General features: G+C 38.1%; 1 protein-coding gene across 4 annotated transcripts in view; it reads right to left on the reverse strand.

Annotated features, from left to right (window-relative positions):
• The window catches only part of LOC100348313 (cadherin-related family member 4), a 233772-nt gene that overhangs the window by 22993 nt on the left and 189417 nt on the right, over nt 1–21362 (reverse strand). For all 4 annotated transcript variants that reach the window (XM_051848885.2, XM_051848886.2, XM_051848884.2 and 1 more), the window contains exons 18-19: nt 4845–4986; nt 4409–4662 (exon numbers count right to left, since the gene is read on the reverse strand). In XM_051848885.2, coding sequence (XP_051704845.2) covers nt 4409–4662; nt 4845–4986 — 396 coding nt within the window. The remainder of the gene's footprint in view (nt 1–4408; nt 4663–4844; nt 4987–21362) is intronic.

Consider the following 21362-nt stretch of genomic DNA (forward strand, 5'->3'; position numbering starts at 1 on the left):
CACTTCTCGGACTTCTCTCTGCACCACTGATTTCCCACTCAAGGGTTCTCCTCCCTCACACACACACTTAGAAGTACCTAATCCTGTCACCCTCATCGAGCCATCCCTCTTTAGATCTCTCCCCACAATGGGAAAATAAATTTCATAGCCTTATTTTGGTGTACAGATATCTTCAACTCTTTGTCCTAATATCCCTTCATTTTTCTGAACATGAATCCTTGTTATGTAAGTCCCTTCTCATCGGCTATTCCATTAGGGACAACTGGAAGATTTTTCTCTAATTATTCTCCTTGTTGAGCCATGCAGTTGCTAGGTACACAGATAGCTCTAGACGCAGTTGATCTTTGCTGGATAATTTCATAACATTCACAGGTATAAATTTTAGCTACTCAATGACACATTTAGTAACCTTCCATTAAAAGGAAGCATATGGGTCACAATATCACTCAACTACAAATTTAAATACTTTCACATCTTGCAGCAGCATTTGTTTATTTTGCCTCTTATGTCTTACTGGAATGCCTTCTCCTTGGCTAGATTTTGCTTTATTAATCAGGAATTTTGTAAGTAGCAATCCATGTGTGAACATAAGTCAGGAGATTTTCTTTTTTCACAGCAGTGCAAGCTAAAATAATCTCTCCCACAGGAGCAAGATCCAGCAAAGAAGATTGACTCAGGAGAGGAAGGAGAAGTTCAAGTTGAGCCAGGAATGATAACAACACATTTTAACTGTTTGCAATGTTATTATAGCATCTGACAATATTATCAACAGTATCACTTAGTTGGAGGCAGTATTGTCCTGACTTGTAAAATTACTTGAATCCATATCTATGGAATGTGAAAGAAAGTCCCAAGGTCACACTCTCTGGGGTGGAAAGACTAAGAACTAATTAACTGACAAACAGGAGAATATTAAGGCTTCAAATCCTAGATTGTTGGGTTTGATTATATCGAATGTATAACAAAAAGCTCCAAAGCAACTAGCAAATTTTTAATAGAGTTCTGAACAACTGAAGTATTTCACTCATGAGATTTTTTTGGGTGAATAATTTGCCATATTAAATATAATAATTTAACAAAGTGCATTGACATTTCAGATTATTTCCCTTTCAATTATTTTACCATTTTTTGGTGATACCTAACACACATAGAGAAACCTAAAAATATATCTAATTATCCACCAGGTACCCATCTCACTGTCTAAACACCTATCAATTTATGCCCCATTTTACTGAATCTTTATTCTTATGTATTTCTCCCCAGCCCAGATTATTATGAAGCAAGTTATTCATTTTACAATACTCAAATATATTTAATTTTCTCAAAATTTTCCTTATGGCTAACTTTTCAGACCTTATTTAAGAAATTTTGTCCTACCCCCCAAGTTATTAAGGATATTCTCATATTTTTTTCTAAAGTTTATATATTTAAATGTTTTCTCACTTATTTAAGAGGTAGCAAGAATGAGAGAGAGAAAAAGAGAGAGGGGGAGATTTCCCACCCGCTGGTTCACTCCCCAAATGCCCACAATGGCCAGGCTTGGGCCAAGGCCACAGATGAGAGCTGAAAACACAATCCAAATCTCTAGAAACCCAGTTACTTAAGTCATGACCACTGACATCACTGACTTCCACGGTTTGCATTAGCAAGGAGCAAGAACAAGGAGCTGGAACCAGAACTTAAACCCAGGTTTTCCAGCTTGGGACACAGATGTCTTGACAACTAGGCTAAACACCTTGTCCTGAAGTTTATTTATTATCTTTGCTACTACAGTCTACAATTCTTAATGTTCATCAACTGCCAATATAGTTTCTTGAAACTGTCATCCTTTTACCATTTCTGAGTGAAATCCATGTACCTGTGAAATCCATGGTACCAGAGATCTGTGGGAACATTTACAACATTTGATCACACATGTTAGGCCATAAATCAAATCTCAACAGGCTTTAGAGGCTTCTAGTTTGACACTTATTTTCTTACAGTGACTTGAACACTTCCATTTTTTTGGCTTTCATCATTTCCATTATAAAGTCAGCTGTTCAATATATACTCTCTTGAAGGTAATCTTTCTCTTTTTTCCTGACTTATTTTAGTGTTTCTTATTACATTTGGATTTTATGTAGCTTTTCTATGTTGTATTTAAGGAAAGATTTCATTTTCCCTCTAGGGAATTATGGCACTTCTTCAGTCTATAGTTTGATATCTATCAGCAGTTTTGAAAAATATTAGGTACTGCATCTTTCTCTCTCCCTCTAACATCTCCTAAATTAAAATAAACTAGCTCTCTTCATTCACAGTTTTAAAAGATTTTTTATTTATTTGAAAGATGGAGTGACAGAGAGTAAAAAACAGAGAGAAACAGATCTTTCACCTGCTGGTTCGCTCCTAAATGTCTGCAACAGCCAGGGCTGGCCAGACCAAAGCCAAAAGTTAGAAACTTCATCCAGGTTTCCCACATGGGTGGGAGGGGCCAGACACCTGGGCCATCTGCCACTTCTTTCCCAGGCACATTATCAGGCAACTGGGTCAGAAGCTGAGTAGCCAAGACTCAAAGCAGCAGTCTGATATGGGATGATGGTGTCACAGAGGTGATTTAACCCCGGCACCACAAGCCCCTCCTCATTCTCATTTTCATGTTGTCTATTAGAATTATTTTTATCACTTTTGTCTTCATGTATTTCATTCTGGATAGTTTTTTTAGACTCATACTTAATTCCTAATTCTCTTCAGCTGCTTCTAATCAGTCATTAAATCCATCTATCAAGATGAAATTTCAATTATTGTATTTTTGATTTCTATATTTGACAGATTTTTCAAGTGTTCTATATTACCTTTATATTCTCTAATGCTGTAAGCAAATTTAAAACATGATTTATATCTCTTGAATTTACTGAATATAGGTTATTATTTGATAATAGCTGCTGTGTTCTTGGTTTTCGTTCTCTGTTATGTCTTAGTGATAATATCTTAACTTCTCATGTATCTGGCTATATTCAGTCATGTGGTACTTCCTTTAGACTGAGATTTATTTTTTATAAATAATTGGAGGTCTGTGGCATAAATGCTTTCCCATAGTGAGAATTTTCATTAGGTTCATCTACACACTTGGGAGAATTACCATTTCTACACCACCTTAGTCCAGGTTGTTTTCTTTGAATCAAGAATATTCAAATTTATATTTAAATGATTTTGTATAACTCCTTGATTATGAAGTAAAACAGTGAGGGGAGTTTTCTGTAACTTTTCCAATAAATGGCTATTTTCATTCAAATGACCTTCATTTGATTAGCTTAACTATGTGAGTATCATCATGACCCTATCAGGAGGACATGGGTATGAACACCTAGTTGGCTCTCCAGATGCCAACTGTCTGAAATCAAACAGCATATTCCTCACAAACCAATTCTATCATATTATTGATTTTCTCCTTGTCCACATTTTAGTAAAGGTTACTAAGTATGGTGTGTTTATCTTTTCTGCTGTGAAACCATTATAACTTCCAGTCTTCAGTAATCACTCAAACATCTCATCTTTATAATCAAGATATCCCTTGTTCTAATACTTTACCTATCTACCATGAACTTTCTTTTTTATGACACTAATCTAGCTTCCAGTTTCACTTTCTTTTCAATAGTTTTCAGGATATGTTACGTTCTTCTCAGGATACATCCATGCATCCTCATTATAAAAGTTTTTCTTTCTCTCTTAACATAAAAATAATTATTTATTCTTTAAGAATGATATCATTGGGATGGGCATTGGGGGCAATAGTTAGGGCACCACTCAGGATACTGTCATCCATTACTGGAGTGCTTGGGTTTGAGTCCTGGCTCTGCTTCCAATTCTATGTTCCTGCTAATGTGAACCCTAGAGGCAGCAGATGATGGCTCAGGTGTTTGAATTCCTGCCATCCACTTCAGAGAATCTGAGTTCTGGGCTCCTATCTTTGGCCTAATACAGCCGTGACTTTTAAAAACATTTGGGGAGTGAAACAGCAGATGGTTCTGTGTTCTGCAGGAAAACAAATTTTTCAGAGATTTTCATTGCCTAATATGGTGCTATGTACATAACAAAACCTTTAAAAGTATTCATTTAAATAATGAGAATCAATGGAATTACTAACAATGCTAAAGCAAATGGCAAAAGGACCCCTAAAATGATCAACATTGGTATATTTTCCTTAATTCAAAATGAATGGCTATCAGTGTCATTTGTTCATGACAATGAATTTTGTTCAATAACAATGTTATTTTGTTCATGAGAATTTGGCTGCACCCCATAGCTATGTTCAGGATGTCTCTCAGAGTGCCAGGACATGAGGATAACTCCCTTGAGAGGTCCCAAGCACTTTCTATGTTTGTGACTGATTCAGACTATTTAAGAACCATTTCTCATCACTAATGCTTACTGTGGTTGTAGCTGTCATTGTAGAGGGAGTTGGCTGTGTCGTGCTCCAGGGAAACACATGAATTATGACTGCGGTGGTGGTTGACAGCTGACTCACTGTATCCCCACCTAATTCATCAGTAACTTCGATAAGCAGCTGGAATGTCTCAGGGGCCAGAATGCCTTGAAATACATCACCCTGGAAATTCTGCGTGGCGGCCAGAGAAGGAGGACCAAAATCTCGTCTCCAAAGTGTGAATCGGTTATTTGTATTTCCTGAGAATGAGGAGGCAAGAAAACAGAAAGAAATGACATTACGCATGGTTAATGCTACCATCTTGTTGAAGCATCTTGTTGAAGCTGTTTCAGAATATGTTGCTAGCAGTTGCAAGGTGCTTCCCGCGATCCTCTGTGCAATAGCGTGAGAGGGACTTGCACAAAATCCTCCCACGTCTTACCTCCTACAATTGAATAGCTCAGATGCTCCTGTGGAGAATCTCTGTCTGAACAGTTGAGCTGAATAAAAGGAGTCTTCATAGCTGAATAAATCCGAGTTTCCAAGTGTGGCGGCGTGCATACAGGAGGCTCATCATTCACATTCTGTCACATAAGCATGTCATCTATCTTAGGTTGTGTCTTAAACAGCTTGCCATATTTAATAAATTACTTTTCTAATTCTGGTGATGCATTTTTTTTTCACTTTACAATACTGCTTGAGAATACTCTTACAGTTCATTTTTGATGATTTTACATTTGCAAAATATATTTTAGTATATCGTAGAAACTTGCTCTTTGGGTTACTAAACAGTCATGTCCACACTTTATTTTTAGTTTGATGAGTAAGGAATTAATTTCCATTTCATGCATGTGTATTTCCTATGCAATGTTGATAGGGCAGCTACTTGGGACATTCATGATATTATGAAATTTAAAAGTTAGTTTAGGGTGGGCACTGGCGCAATGCTTAAGATGCCACTTGGGACACCAGCATCCCATATTGGAGAGCCAGGATTTGAGTCCTGGCTCTGCTCCTGATTCCAGCTTCCTGCTGATGCGCACTCTGGGAGACAGCAGATGATGACTCAAGAAGTTGGGTCCCTTCCAACCATGTGTGAGACTTGGATTGAGTTCTGTGTTCCTGTCTTGGCCTGGCCCAGTTCCAGCTGTTGCTAGCATTTGGAGAGTGAAACTGTGAGAGGGGAATCTGTGTGTGTGTGTGTGCGTGTGTATGTGTGTCTGCCTCTCAAATTGGATAAATAAATAAATAGAATTAGATTGAGATTAAATTTTTTTCTACTGTAGTTTCCTTCTTTTCAAGAAGGCTTATGTCTTCAAGTCTCCTGTACAATTCTACAGAAGGGGTACACACATTAAAAAAAGCATAGTTCACAATTGGACAGTTTTACAAGCAAAAAACATTCCCTTTAAAAAAAAACTATCTTTATGTGTTTATTTGAAAGAGAAAGCTGCAGAGAGAGAGAGAAAGAGAGAGAGAGAGAGAGAGAGAGAGAGAGAGAATCTTCCATTTGCTGATTCACTACTCAAAATGGCCACAATGACCAGAGTTGGACTAGGCTGAAGCCAGGAGCCAGGAACTTTTTCCAGGTCTCCCATGTGGTTGCAAGAACCCAAACACTTTGGCCATTTTCTGCTGATTTCCTGGGTACATTAACAGGGAGCTGGATTGGAAGTGGGACAGTCAGGACTTTAACCAGTGTCCATATTTGATATATTGGTTTTAACCCATTTTGCCTCAATGACACTCTAACCTTCCCTTTTGTACTGAATTAGTAGTCAGTCAATTCAACCTCATGTTTTTCTGAATATATTCATCATCTAATACAGGGTGTGGCTTAGTTTTCAAACTAACAGTGAATTTCAGCAGTTAGACTGAAAGTGGAATGATATTATCTCTGAGAACGCCTGAAGGTTCTTTAACTCTATTATCAGGGATACAAATTGATAAGCTGCTTACCACCATCTCCCTTCTTTTCTCACCACAACAGACACTGCTAATCTATGAAAATAATCGTTCTGTTGATATCTTTCATTTACAAAATAAAGGTAACTCTTGGGACAGTCTCCAAGACTTTCTATGTCCCTAACTTACTTAGACTGGTTTAGAATTATGCTAAAATAGCTAGCACCTTGGCTTACTAGGCTAATCCTCTGCCTGTGGTGCTGGTACTCTGGGTTCTAGTCCTGGTTGGGGCGCCAATTCTGTCCTGGTTGCTCCTCTTCCAGTCCAGCTCTCCGCTGTGGCCCGGGAGGGCAGTGGAGGATGGCCCAAGTGCTTGGGTTCTTCACCCGCATGGGAGACCAGGAGGAAGCACCTGACTCCTGGCTTTGATCTGCACAGCGTGCCAGCCATAGCGGCCATTTGGGGGTGAACCAACAGAAGGAAGACTTTTCTCTCTTTATCTCTCTCTCACTGTCTAATTCTGCCTGTCAAAAAAAAATAATAATTATGCTAAAACACCCAGTACTTACCCTGATGGTAGCACCTGTAATGCACAGTTTCAGAGTTAAGGAAGGAATTATCCATTTATCAGATTTGAATGGGAAGTGAAACCAGTTTATGTCCTTGATTCGGTCAATCAAAAATGGGAAATGAAGTGCCTGAGTCACCAACGCTTTTTTTTTCTTTAGTAAATATAAATTCCTAAAGTACAGTTTATGGATTACAATGGCTTTCCCCCCCATAATTTTCCTCCCACTCACACCCCTCCCATCTCCCGCTCCCTCTCCCATTCCATTCACATCAAGATTCATTTTCAATTATCTTTATATACAGAGGATCAATTTAGTAAATATTAAGTAAAGATTTCATCAGTTTGCACCCACACAGAAACACAAAGTGTAAAATACTGTTTCAGTACTAGTTATAGCATTACTTCACATTGGGCAACACATTAAGGACAGATCCCGCATGAGGAGTAAGTACACAGTGACTCCTGTTGTTGACTTAACAATTTGACACTCTTGTTTATGGCGTCAGTAATCTCCCTAGGCTCTAGTCATGAGTTGCCAAGGCTATGGAAGCCTTTTGAGTTCGCCAACTTCAATCTTATTCCAACAGGGTCATAGTCAAAGTGGAAGTTCTCTCCTCCCTTCACTCCCTTCAGAGAAAGGTACCTCCTTCTTTGATGGCCCCATTCTTTCCACTGGGATCTCACTCACAGAGATCTTTCATTTAGGTGTTTTTTTTTTTTTCCAGAGTGTCTTGGCTTTCCATGCCTAAAATACTCTCATGGGCTCTTCAGCCATATCCGAATGCCTTAAGGGCTGATTCTGAGGCCAGAGTGCTATTTAGGACATCTGCCATTCTATGAGTTTGCTGTGTATCCCGCTTCCCATGATGGACAGCCAGGGGATGCCAATACAATCCCATCAAGGTGGCATGTGCCAATGCCATCTCACTAGTCCAAGTGATCAATTTCAGTTCACAATTGATCACACTGATAGGTCTAAGAGTCAAAGGGATCACACAAACAAGACTAGTGTCTGCTAATACTAACTGATAGAATCAAAAACGGAGAGAACGATCCACTAGCACTTTTTTGAGCTATACTTCTTGTACATACTCAGCTCCCCTACTTTGGAAAGTCTGTTCCTTAGAAGTCAATGGAAGATGCAGAGAAAATTCCACATCTTCCCCTCTTATGCCCACTCCCAGGTACAAGCAGCATGACGGTGTTCACATAAGGTACATGCTAATATTTAAACCCTATTTTAGTAAATGAGTACTTATGTCTTTAAACCTAGAGCCTTGTTAACCATTTTCCCTAAAAATGAATCACAATTAGTCTCCCCCTCCTGTTGCCAAGAACATCTCAAAAAAGGAAAAGATAGTGTCTTTTCTTTCACTGTTTTTCATAGTCACTTTAGTCACATGACACAACTACAACAAATAATTGAATGCCTAATATATATTAGATTCAAATTTGCTTACACTTACTGTGATTAATGTATACCACAGAACAACTCCATGAAAATGTGGCCTCGTTAGCTTTTAATATTGCATAAATTTTTCAAGCTGAGACACACGCACACATCTTAAGTAGTAGACCCAGAACTCCAAAAGATGTAACTTTAGCATCTGAGACTTTAACCGATGTGCTAGGCTGCCTCACTGTTTAATGGTGCCTAATTCATAGTCATAATCATGGTTTACAACATCACTACACTACCTTATTTCTGTTATGGCTCTCATTAAAAACACTTCCTACTTTTGATGAATAGCCATCTCAGGTATTCTGAGTAGTGCTAATTCATTGAAAGAACTTCTTTCTTTGTCTTTTAATTGATTGTTCAGTTTATATGCACTCTTAAGGCATAGTCACTATCAAGAAATTATGTGTTGTAACTTCTTCATATTTGAGCTTAAATTTTGAATAAAATATCTTTTCTCTTGCTAACTGAATCTTCTTTTTTTGTAATTAACCAGAAGTATTTTAAAATGAAACATTAATTACAAAACATTTCCAATTCAATAGAAGCTTCTAAGTTTTCCTATGAAAAGAAAATCATGACATCATATTGACCTTAAATTTCCATTTTTTTTCTTATTAGTTTTTTGTTTAGTACAAAAGAAAATATACAGATTCGTATTTGGAGAAAGTGACTTTATAAAGGTAGGTATAGAAAGAATTACAGAAATACCAAAAATCTGCAAAAAAAAAAAAAACATAGTAAGCTCTAGTGGAATTTATTAAGTTAAAACATTAATTTCTTCTCATTATTGTATGCTTCTCTATTCTGATTTTCCCCTGGAGTATAATAAATGATTCTGAAAAGCTGCTTTCCTTTGGGTCACAGAGAATAGCATAGTAATATACAGGCACATTGTTACATGCAGTTATAACTGGGACCCATGCACAGTAATGCTGTTGTTTAATGTCATGTCACCTGAAAGTCCCCACCAGAGAAGGGTGTTTCTTCCATGTACTCTGTGCTCACTTGTCTAACAGAGGCTGGGATGCCAGAATTCTTCAGGGTACTGTATTGTCTGAACCCAGAGGTTTGGTCTAGATAGCTCTCTTGCTTTGGAGAGTGAGCTTACTAAATTATGCTGTGGATATTTTCATGCAAACTACAGAGACACATTACACACACACACACACATACACACACACACACATACACTCATGCACTCACAAACCCTTCCAGGTCCCCAGATCCTCAGGTCTCATCAGTAAACAGTAACCAAGCTGGTTTAAATGCTGAACATTGGATGTTGGCAGGGTTCCTCACCTCCTCAACTTTGCATCATGTATTTTCATTAAAATTTATTTCCCACCTATTTCATAAAGGACTTCTTCATTCACCATTACCCCTGTCCTCATGTTACTTCTTGGTGAAATAATTCAGATACACTGAGTATTAATACTACTGGTTGACATACCTGGTAACATCTTTATGAAAAATAGGAAGGAAAATGTGACTTACAATTCAAGGGTCTCACTCTGCAGGACAGAGTGCAGCACCTAGGAGACGCCATAGCTTTGTAAGGAAGGTTCTGGCTTAGACCCAACCACAGTGAGAATGGTGGAAATTTGGGATGAAACATCCAGAAATTGTTTAAGGGGGCTGGCGCTGTGGCACAGCGGTTTAAAGCCCTGGCCTGAAGCGCCGGCATCCCATATGGGCGCTGGTTCTAGTCCTGGCTGCTCCTCTTCTGATCTAGCTTTCTGCTGTGGCCTGGAAGATAGCCCAAGTCCTTGGGCCCCTGCATCCACATGGGAGACCTGGAAGACGCTCCTGGCTCCTGACTTCCAATCAGCACAGCTCCAGCCGTTGCTGCCATCTGGTGAGTGAACCAGCAGATGGAAGACCTCTCTCTCTGTCTCTCTCTCTCTGTAACTCTGTCTTCCAAATAAATAAAATAAATCTTTAAAAAAAAAGAAATTATTTAAGAACAATTCCAAGGATAAGAGTGAAAGGGAAGAGGGAAGGGGCCAGTGCTGTGGCATAGCAGGTAGAGTCTCCACCTGCAGTGCCGGCATCCCATATGGGCAAGTTTAAGTCCCGCTGCTCCATTTCCAATCCAGTTCTCTGCTATGGCCTGGGAAAGCAGTAGAAGATGGCCCAAGTCCTTGGGCCCCTGCATGCTCGTGGGAGACCTGGAAGAAGGTCCTGGCTCCTGGATTCGGGCCAGTCCAGCTCCAGCCATTGCAGTCATTTGGGGAGTAAACCACTGGATGCAACATATATCTGCTTCTTCCTCTCTCTCTCTCTCTCTCTCTGTACTCTGCCTTTCAAATAAATAAATAAATCTTTTTAAAAAGAGAATGAAAGAGAAAGGAAGTGAATTAATTTACTGAGTTGAAAATAGGAATTTTCGTGTAAAGTGTGTTACCTTTAAAGCGCAACCCATTTCTGAGATGAGAAAGGAACGTGTGTCAAAGTGTTACTGGAAAGGACTGAGGACACTCAATTATTCCTCAGGGGGAAATTGTCTAAAGACTTTCCAAAAATACTGCTATGATCCCTGTGGCTTTCCAAGTTCATTTCTTGACCTAATTTTTTGGAGCTGTAATTTACAACAGTTTTTTTTTTTTTTTTTTTGACATCTCCATTATATTTTTGAACTCTGGGGACACGTTGGAAAGAGGATTTGTCCCTTCTCCAGCCTTGTCATGACTAAACTTAAAGCTGGTTCCTAACATCACGCCAACCCTGAATCATCAGGCCGAGTCTGAGGTGCTGTTCTTATGGCTTGGGATTTGATGCATTATGCCAACATCACTTGCCAGAATTAATTTTGGCAAAAGATCATCATGTCCCTCACTAACTGAATCTCCAGTTATTGGATAATACAATGCATTCATCGCTCAGTGTTCCCAATTAAGATATTATATGTGTAACTATTGGTTTGTGGGAATCCGTTCATAGCAAATTCTACAAGAGAGAGAAAATCTATATTTGAAGCCATTTATGCACTTCAAAAAATTAGAATGATTAAATATCTGGAATTTTCATACTCTAGAATTTTATTATATATGTTTATTAACTAGATTCCAATAACTAAAAACAAACTTAGCCAATGTATATATGAAGTTCTTTCAAATCTGCTCCCAATTAAAGGGAAGTAAATTAAATTAGGATGATCTCTAAGTAATAGGAAAAGACATTTTCAATTCCTACCTCATTATATCCTTAGCTAAGATATTTAGTAAAGTAACAAACTCTATATTTTCTTAATTTTTATTAACACATAATAATCTTATATATTGGTGGGATGTATTTTATTTATACTTACGATATTTTAACATAGGTATTCAGGCTGTATTAATCAAATCAAGGTCATTTTTTCCATTTCCTTATATCTTTACATTTGAAGACTTCAAGCTCCATTCCTCCAGTCTTTCATAAAACAGACATCATGTTATTTTGAAATATGGCATCCCCACTGTGCTGTGGAACACCAGAAACTACTCCTTCTGTCTAACTGTGTTTTGTGCTCTTTATACAACCTTCCTCCATCTCCCACCCCATCCCTCCCAGCCTCCAAGTCTATGCCTAAATCAACTTATTTTGTTTTCATGTATGGGAGAGAACATACAAAATTTGATTTTTTGTATCTGGCCCATTTCACTTAATGTAGTGTTCTCCATTTTCATCCATTTTGCTGCAAATGACAAAATTTTATTCTTTTTTTAAGGCAGATCATTATTCCACTGTGCATATATGGCTCATTTTATCCATTCATCCATCAATGGACATCTTGGTTGATTCTTATCTTGGGCATTGTGCATAGTGGACAATAAATATGAAAGTATAGAAATTTCTTGGGGCCGGCGCCATAGCGCAGTAGGTTAATCCTCCGCCTGTGGTGCTGGCATCCCATATGCATGCCGGTTCCAGTCCCAGCTGCTCTGCTTCCAATCCAGCTCTCTGCTGTGGCCCAGGAAGGCAGTGGAGGATGGCCCAAGTGCTTGGGCCCTGCACGCGCATGGGAGACCAGGAAGAAGCACCTGGCTCCTGGCTTCAGAACGGCATAGCTCCGGCCATTGTGGACATTTGGGGAGTGAACCAACAGAAGGAAAACCTTTCTCTCTGTCTCTCCCTCTCACTGTAACTCTACTCTCAAGTAAATAAATAATGAAATCTTTTTAAAAAAGAGATTTCTTTGATATGCTGATTTAATTTTCTTTAGAAACATACCCAGAAATGGGATAGCTAGATAATATGGTAAAGCTATTTTAAGGTTTCTTTTTCAAGATTTATTTATTTTATTTGAAAGGTGAAAACCCACTACAGCCAGGGCTAGGAGATGTGGATGCCAGGAGCCAGGAACTCCATCTGGACTCCCACATGGGTAGCACATAAGCTATCATCTGCTGCCTTCTAGACATGTTAGGAGGAACCTGGATCACAAGCATGAGGTAGCTGTACCACAGTGCACAGCCCTACTTTCAGTTTTCTGAAGAACTTTCAAACTGTTCACCTTAATGGTTGTACTAATTTACAGCCCAGCAACAGTTTATAAGAGTTCCTTTTTCTCCATATCGTTATAAGCATTTATTTTTGGATGATTTCATAGTAATGATTCTAACTGGGATGAAATAATAGTCATGTGGTTTTGATTTGCATTTCCCTGATGACTAACAATACTCAGCATTTTTCATTTATTTATTGGCCATATATGTTTCCTCTTCTGATGAAAGTCTATTCATATCAGCTGTCCATTTGTTAGAAATGTTTGTTTTGTTGTTGTTGAGCTTGTTGAATTCTTTATGCATTCTGTCCATTAATTCTTTGTCAAATGGGATTCTATCAAATTCAGCACAGCAAAAGAAACAATCAACAGAGTGAAGAGATATCTAATAGAATGGAAAAAAATATTTGCAAGCTACAAATCCAACAAAGAATTAATACACAGAATCTATCAGCAGCTTAGAAGACTCAACACCAACAACCCCAGAAAACCAACATATCCAGTTTGAAAAATGGACAAAGGACCTCAATAGACAGTTCTCAGAAGAAGAAATACAAGTGGCCAACAAATACATGAAAAAATGCTCACCATCACAAATCATCTAGGAGATGCAAATCAAAACCACAATAAACTATCATCTCATCACTGTCACAATCACTATTGGCCAAAAGATGGAAAGTTAACAAATGCCAGTGAGGATGTAGAGAAAGGACAGCACATGCACAGTAGAATTATATATTAGTGCAGCATTGCAGGAAACAGAATGGAGATTTCTTTAAAAACTAGAAATAGACTTGCCATATGATCGAGCAATCCCACTACTGGGCATATGCCCAAAAGACACAAACACATTGTATCAAAGAGATACCTGTACCAGCATGTTTACAGCAGCACTATTCAGAATAGCCAAAATATGGAATGTATCAAGGTGTCCATCATCAGATGATGGATAAAGAAAATATGAGATACACACATAGAAATACACACAATGGACTGTTATTCAGCTATAAAAAATAAATGCACTTCTACCATTTGGATCAAAATGGATTCAACTGGAGGACATCATGTTGAGTGAAATAATCCAGACAGAAAGACAAATACCGCATGTTCTTCCTTATATGTGGGATGGGAGCCAAAATTTAAAAAAAAAAATCAAAAAACAAAAAAGAAAGAAATGTCTGTGTATATCAGTATTTCTACAAATACAGTTATATCTAACTTAATTTTTAAATCTTTGTCAAACTAATGATTAAGAATAATATGCTACTATAGTTTTAGTGATCTGTGATTATCTTAAAATTTACTGTAAATGAGTGAAATGGACATCTTTTCACCTGATTACTGTTTATAGTCCTTGCCTACACTCCTACTGAAGAAGGGTCTTTTTACTTTTTACTTGTTGAATTCTTTATTTAGTGGAGTATTATAGCTTTAACAATAATGTAAATTAAAAATATGCTATCTCATAAAGAGAGAGGGGAAGGGAGGAAGGAGTGAAAGAAGGAAGGAAGGGAGAGGAAGGGTGAGAGTGAGAGGGAATATCATTACGTTAGAATTATAACTAGCCCCAACGCTGTGGCATAGCCGTAAGACTGCCACCTGCAGTGCCGCATCCCATATGGGTGCCCATTTGAGACCTGGCTGTTCCACTTCTGATCCAGCTCTCTGCTATGGCCTGGGAAAGCAGTGGAAGATGGCCCAAGTACCTGGGTCCCTGCACCCACATGGGAGACCTGAAGGACGCTCCTGACCCCTGGCTTCAGATGGGCCCTGCTCCAGCCGTTGTGGCCATTTGAGGAGTGAATTAGTGAATGGAAGACATTTTTCTCTGCCTCTGCCTCTCGGAAATTCTGCCTTTCAAATAATAAATAAATCTTAAAAACATTTTAACTAAGCACAACATTGAATCTATTTCTCTTTGTATTAATAGCACAACCACATGAGGAAAATAATACTTTGTCAGTTGAATAGGCTGCAAGTGGTTTTGCCCATGGTGAAGCTGGTCTCTTCACTCTGTTGATTGGTTCCTTTGTTAAGCAGACAGTTTTAGTTTGATGAAATCTCTTTTTTTTTCCTGTTCTACTTTTGTAACCTGGGCTTTGGGGAGATTATCCAAAACATTATTTCCTATACCAATGGCTTGAATTGTTTCCTCTGCTTTCTTCTAGTAGTTTCATGCTTTACATTTAAGCCATTGATGCATTGGTGTTGGATTTTGTAGACTTTGAGAAGTAGGGATCATGGTTCATTCTGCTGCATATAGAGAACCAGCTTCCTTTTCACCATATATTAAACGTGTCCTTTCTCTTCCATCTGCGGGGTCAGTTCCCAAATGACCACAACAGCTTGTTGTAGGCCATGTGGAAGCCAGAATCCAAGAATGTCATTCTGGTCTTCCACAAAGGTGGCAAGGACCCAAGCACTTGGGCTCCCTTCCTAGGTGCATTAGCAAGAAATTGGATCAGAACTGGAGCAGCCAGGGCTTGATTAAATGGGACTTTGATATAGGATGCAGGTGCCATGGCAACCTAACCCACCACATCAAAATGCCAGCCCTGATTTTTATTTAATATTTTTCTGCATCTGTTATGATAATTATAGAACTGTTTTTCCATCTGTTGATGTAATATGTTATATTTATGCTGAGCCACCCTTACATTCCTGAGATAAATCCCATTTGTTCATAATGAATATTTTTAATATGCTGTTGAATTTTGTTAATATTTTATTAAGAATTCCTGCATGTATGGAAATCACAAACATTGTTCCAGAATTTTCTTTTTTGTTATTTTTTCTTTTTTCAGTTTGGTTTTGGAATTCAGCTAATGATGGCCTTAGAGAATTAGTGTGGATGTTTTCCCTCCCTTTTTTAATTTTTTGGAATAGTTTGAGAAAAATGGTTTTAGTTCTTCTCTAAAAATTTTGTAAAAAATAGTAGTGAAGCCATTAGGTCTTGGGCTTTTCTTTTTTGGGAGACTTTTGATAACTTTCTATTACTTTGTTCAGGTTTCTTTTGTCTTCATGGTTCAGTTTTGTTAGTTTACATGTATCCAGAAATGTACTCATTTCATCAAGGCTTTCCAATTTGTTGATATGCAGTTGTTTACAACAGTCCCTAATGGACCTGTGTTGATGTAGTATCAGTTGTAATATCTTTTTCCCTTTTCTAGTTTTATTTATTTGAGTCTTTTCTATTTTTTCTTGTTTAGTCTGCCTGAATGCTTGTCAGTTTTGTTTATACTATCAAAAAACTGCCTCCTTATTTCATTGATCTCTTGCAGTTTTTAAAGTCTCTATTGTGTAGTTCAACACTGATTTTTTGTTATTTATTTCCTTGTGCTATTTTGGAGTTTGTTTTGTCCTTGGATTTCTAGGTCCTTAAGATGCATTGTTAGGCTGCTTATTTAAAATCCTTCCAATTCTTTTCTTTGATAGAGGCCCTTATTGCTGTAGGCATCACTCTTAGTATTACTTTTGCTGCATGCTGTAAGTTTTGGTATGCAATGTTTCCATTTTCATTTGTTTCAAGAAAATTTTTACTTTCCTTTGAATTTCTTCAATGATTCATTGTTCACTCAACATGCTATTCAGTCTGTATTTGTTCAATTTCTCAAGTTTCTTTTGTTGTTAATTTTTATCTTTCTTTCACTGTGGCCAGAGAATATACTCGATATAATTTAGATCATTTTTAATTTGTTGAGTCTTATTCTGAGCCTAAATCACGTTATATATCAAGGATATTCTAGAAACTGAAGACAAAAATCCTTATTCAGCAGCTATCGGGAAAAAAAGCTCTGTAAATATTTGTTAGGTCAGATGGCGGAATAGTGAGGGCGCGCACCAATAGTCCGGGAAAATTTAGTTTAATAAAAGTGGAGTTACGGTAGCCTCAGAAAAAGGATCAGGAAAAAATTGCAGAGGAAACTCTTCTGGATCTAGTGGCTGTGACTCGGAGGACCTACTGGGAGAACAAGGTCGCCCACCGTGCAGAAGCCGAGCCACGGGAGCCGCAGGGTCTGCGCGCCAGTGCAGGAAGGGGAGTGGATGTCACACAGACACAAGTGGGGAGAGTTGTGATGCCCAGGGCTCTGAGTCCACACATAGGCGCTGGAAGGGGAGGTGAGCTCAATAACCCGAGACATTGGTGGTGAAACGGCGGTCAGAATCTAGAGGGGAGTGGGAAAGTGCACCAGACTGACTACAGGAGGGAAGGAAAAAAAGGTGGGGGGTTTCTCTCTCTGCCAACCTTGCAAAGGTTGCAAGGCTGCAAGGCTTGCAAGAGTTTGCAAGAGTTTGTAAGAGTTTGCAAGAGACAAAGAGCAGGCCCCCTCTCTGGATTTACATAACAACAGGGGAGAGCTAAGAAACTGAGTCACTACAATTCAGTAGCCTAGGCAACCCAGTGGGAGTCCAGAGGAGAAACAGCCTGCACAGACTCTTTGGGTAGAAGCCAGAGATCGGAAGCTAAATACCATCAATTCTGCACAGCCGTGTGGTGCGGTATTACTTACCCCCTGAATAAATTAAATAAATAAATAAATAAATAAATAGAGAGAGATTTACCACACATAACCTGAGGGTGTCACCTTTGCACACCTGTAACCCAGAAGAACCAAGCAGAGCTCTCAAGCCACACCCATCTCAAGCCTCCAAGGCTCCTCCAACAGCAGGCAGTCCACTTAACACAGACATAGTATAAAATAAAAAAAAAACGCACAGTGATGCAAGAAGAATTAACTATGCCAAGCAACAAACACAGAAATCGAGGGAACAAGATTAACGATGACACTATGATGCCTCCAAATAAACAAAACACCCCAAGCCAACATTATGAAGATGATGAGATAGAAGAAATGCAAGATACGGATTTCAAAAAAATTATGATAAGAACATTTAGAAGCTTTCAAAAGCAAATCCTTGAACTACAGAAATCCTTATTGGACAAGATTGAAAATCTCTCTCGTGAAAATGAAATTTTAAGGAAGAATCAAAATGAAACTCAGAAACTAGTAGAACAGTAAAGTGTGATAGTGAAGAGAAATAAAAATGAAATGAAGAGCTCAATAGATCAAATGACAAACACATTAGAGAGCCTTAAAAACAGAATGGGTGAAGCAGAAGAGAGAATATCGGACTTAGAAGACAGAGAACAGGAAAGTATACAGTCAAACCAAAGAAAAGAAGAGGAAATTAGAAATCTAAAAAATATTGTTGGGAATCTACAGGATACTATTAAAAAAACCAACATTCGAGTTCTAGGAGTTCCTGAAGGCATGGAGAGAGAGAAAGGATTAGAAGGCCTTTTTAGTGAGATACTAGCAGAGAACTTTCCAGGTTTGGAGAAGGACAGAGACATCCTAGTACAGGAAGCTCATAGAACCCCCAATAAACATGACCAAAAGAGATCCTCACCACGACACGTGGTAATTAAACTTACCACAGTGAAACATAAAGAAAAGATCCTAAAATGTGCAAGAGAGAAACGTCAGATTACTCTCAGAGGATCTCCAATCAGACTCACAGCAGACTTCTCATCAGAAACACTACAGGCTAGGAGGGAATGGCGACACATAGCACAGGTGCTAAGAGAGAAAAATTGCCAGCCCAGAATATTATATCCTGCTAAGCTCTCATTTGTGAATGAAGGTGAAATAAAGACCTTTCATAGCAAACAGAAATTGAAAGGCTTTGCCGCCACTCGTCCAGCCCTGCAAAAGATACTTAAAGATGTGCTACACTCAGAAACACAGAAACACGGCCATCAATATGAAAGAAGGTAAAGGAAGAAAACCTACCAGTAAAAGAGCATGGGAAGCTCAAAGCATATACTAGAAAATATCTCCGGGAAAATGGCAGGGCAAATTCACTACGTATCAATAGTCACATTAAACATTAATGGTCTGAATTCTTCAGTTAAAAGACACAGACTGGATGACTGGCTTAAGGAACAACACCCAACTATCTGTTGCCTACAAGAAACACATCTCTCTAACAAAGAGGCATGCAGACTGAAAGTGAAAGGTTGGAAAAAGATATTCCATGCCAACAGAAACCAAAAAAAAGCAGGTGTAGCCATATTAATATCAGACAAAATAAACTTTAATACAAAAACTGTTAAGAGAGACAAAGAAGGACACTATATAATGATTAAGGGTTCAATTCAACAGGAAGATGTAACTATTATAAATGTATATGCACCTAATTACAGGGCACTGGTCTATTTAAAAGATATGTTAAGGGACTTAAAAGGAGATTTAGATTTCAATACAATAGTACTGGGGGACTTCAATACTCCACTCTCAGAAATAGACAGATCATCCGGACAGAAGATCAACAAGGAAACAGCAGATTTAATTGACACTATTGCCCAAATGGATCTAACAGATATCTACAGAACTTTCAACCCTACATCTAAAGACTTCACATTCTTCTCAGCAGAGCATGGAACCTTCTCTAGGATTGATCACATACTAGGCCATAAAGCAAGTCTTAGCAAATTTAAAAGAATTAGAATCATACCATGCAGCTTCTCAGACCACAGCGGAATGAAGCTGGAAATTAGCAACTCAGGAAACCCCAGAAAGTATGCAAACACATGGAGACTGAACAACATGCTCCTGAATGAACACTGAATCATTCAAGAAATCAAAAGAGAAATCAAAAACTTTCTGGAAGTAAATGAGGATAACAACACAACATATCAAAACTTATGGGATACAGCAAGAGCAGTATTGAGAGGCAAGTTTATAGCAATAGGTGCCTATATCAAGAAATTGGAAAGGTACCAAATAAATGAGCTTTCAGCGCATCTCAAGGACCTAGAAAAACTGCAGCAAACCAAACCCAAATCTAGTAGGAGAAGAGAAATAATTAAAATCATAGAAGAAATTAACAGGATTGAATCCAAAAAAAAACACTACAAAAAATCAGCCAAGCGAGAAGCTGGTTTTTTGAAAAAAATAAACAAAATTGATACCCCATTGGCCCAACTAACTAAAAAAAGAAGAGAAAAGACCCAAATCAATAAAATCAGAGATGAAAAAGGAAACATAACAACAGACACCACAGAAATAAAAAGAATCATCAGAAATTACTACAAGGACTTGTATGCCAGCAAACAAGAAAATCTATCAGAAATGGATAGATTCTGGACACATGCAATCTACCTAATTTGAACCATGAAGACATAGAAAACCTAAATAGACCCATAACTGAAACAGAAATTGAAACCATAATAAAGGCCCTCCCAACAAAGAAAAGCCCAGGACCAGATGGATTCACTGCTGAATTCTACCAGACATTTAAAGAAGAACCAATTCATTTCTTCTCAAACTATTCAGAACAATCGAAAAAGAGGGAATCCTCCCAAATTCTTTCTATGAAGCCAGCATCACCTTAATTCCTAAGCCAGAGAAAGATGCAGCACTGAAAGAAAATTATAGACCAATATCCCTGATGAATATAGACGCAAAAATCCTCAATAAAATTCTCGCCAATAGAATACAACAACACATCAGAAAAATCATCCACCCAGAAAAAGTGGGACTTATCCCTGGTATGCAGGGATGGTTCAACATTCGCAAATCAATCAATGTGATTCACCACATTAACAGACTGCAAAAGAAAAACCATATGATTATCTCAATAGATGCAGAGAAAGCATTCGATAAAATTCAACACCCTTTCATGATGAAAACTCTAAGCAAATTGGGTATAGAAGGAACATTCCTCAATATAATCAAAGCAATTTATGAAAAACCCATGGCCAGCAGCCTACTGAATGGGGAAAAGTTGGAAGCATTTCCACTGAGATCTGGTACCAGACAGGGATGCCCACTCTCACCACTGCTATTTAACATAGTTCTGGAAGTTTTAGCTAGAGCCATCAGACAAGAAAAAGAAATTAAAGGAATACAAATTGAGAAGGAAGAAGTCAAACTATCCCTCTTTTTAGACGATATGATTCTGTACTTAGAGGATCCAAAGAACTCTACTAAGAGACTATTGGAACTCATAGAGGAGTTTGGCAAAGTGGCAGGATATAAAATCAATGCACAAAAATCAACAGCCTTTGTATACACAAGCAAAGCCATGGCTGAGAAAGAACTGCTAAGATCAATCCCTTTCACAATAGCTACAAAAACAATCAAATACCTTGGAATAAACTTAACCAAGGACGTTAAAGATCTCTACGATGAGAATTACAAAATCTTAAAGAAAGAAATAGAAGAGGATACGAAAAAATGGAAAAATCTTCCATGCTCATGGATTGGAAGAATCAACATCATCAAAATGTCCATTCTCCCAAAAGCAATTTATAGATTCAATGCAATTCCAATCAAAAATACCAAAAACATTCTTCTCATATCTGGAAAAAATGATGCTGAAATTTATATGGAGACACAGGAGACCTCGAATAGCTAAAGCAATCTTGTACAACAAAAACAAAGCCGGAGGCATCTCAATACCAGATTTCAGGACATACTACAGGGCAGTTGTAATCAAAACAGCATGGTACTGGTACAGAAACAGATGG

The sequence above is a fragment of the Oryctolagus cuniculus genome, chromosome 3, assembly GCF_964237555.1.
Source record: "Oryctolagus cuniculus chromosome 3, mOryCun1.1, whole genome shotgun sequence".
NCBI classification, from domain to species: Eukaryota; Metazoa; Chordata; class Mammalia; order Lagomorpha; family Leporidae; genus Oryctolagus; species Oryctolagus cuniculus.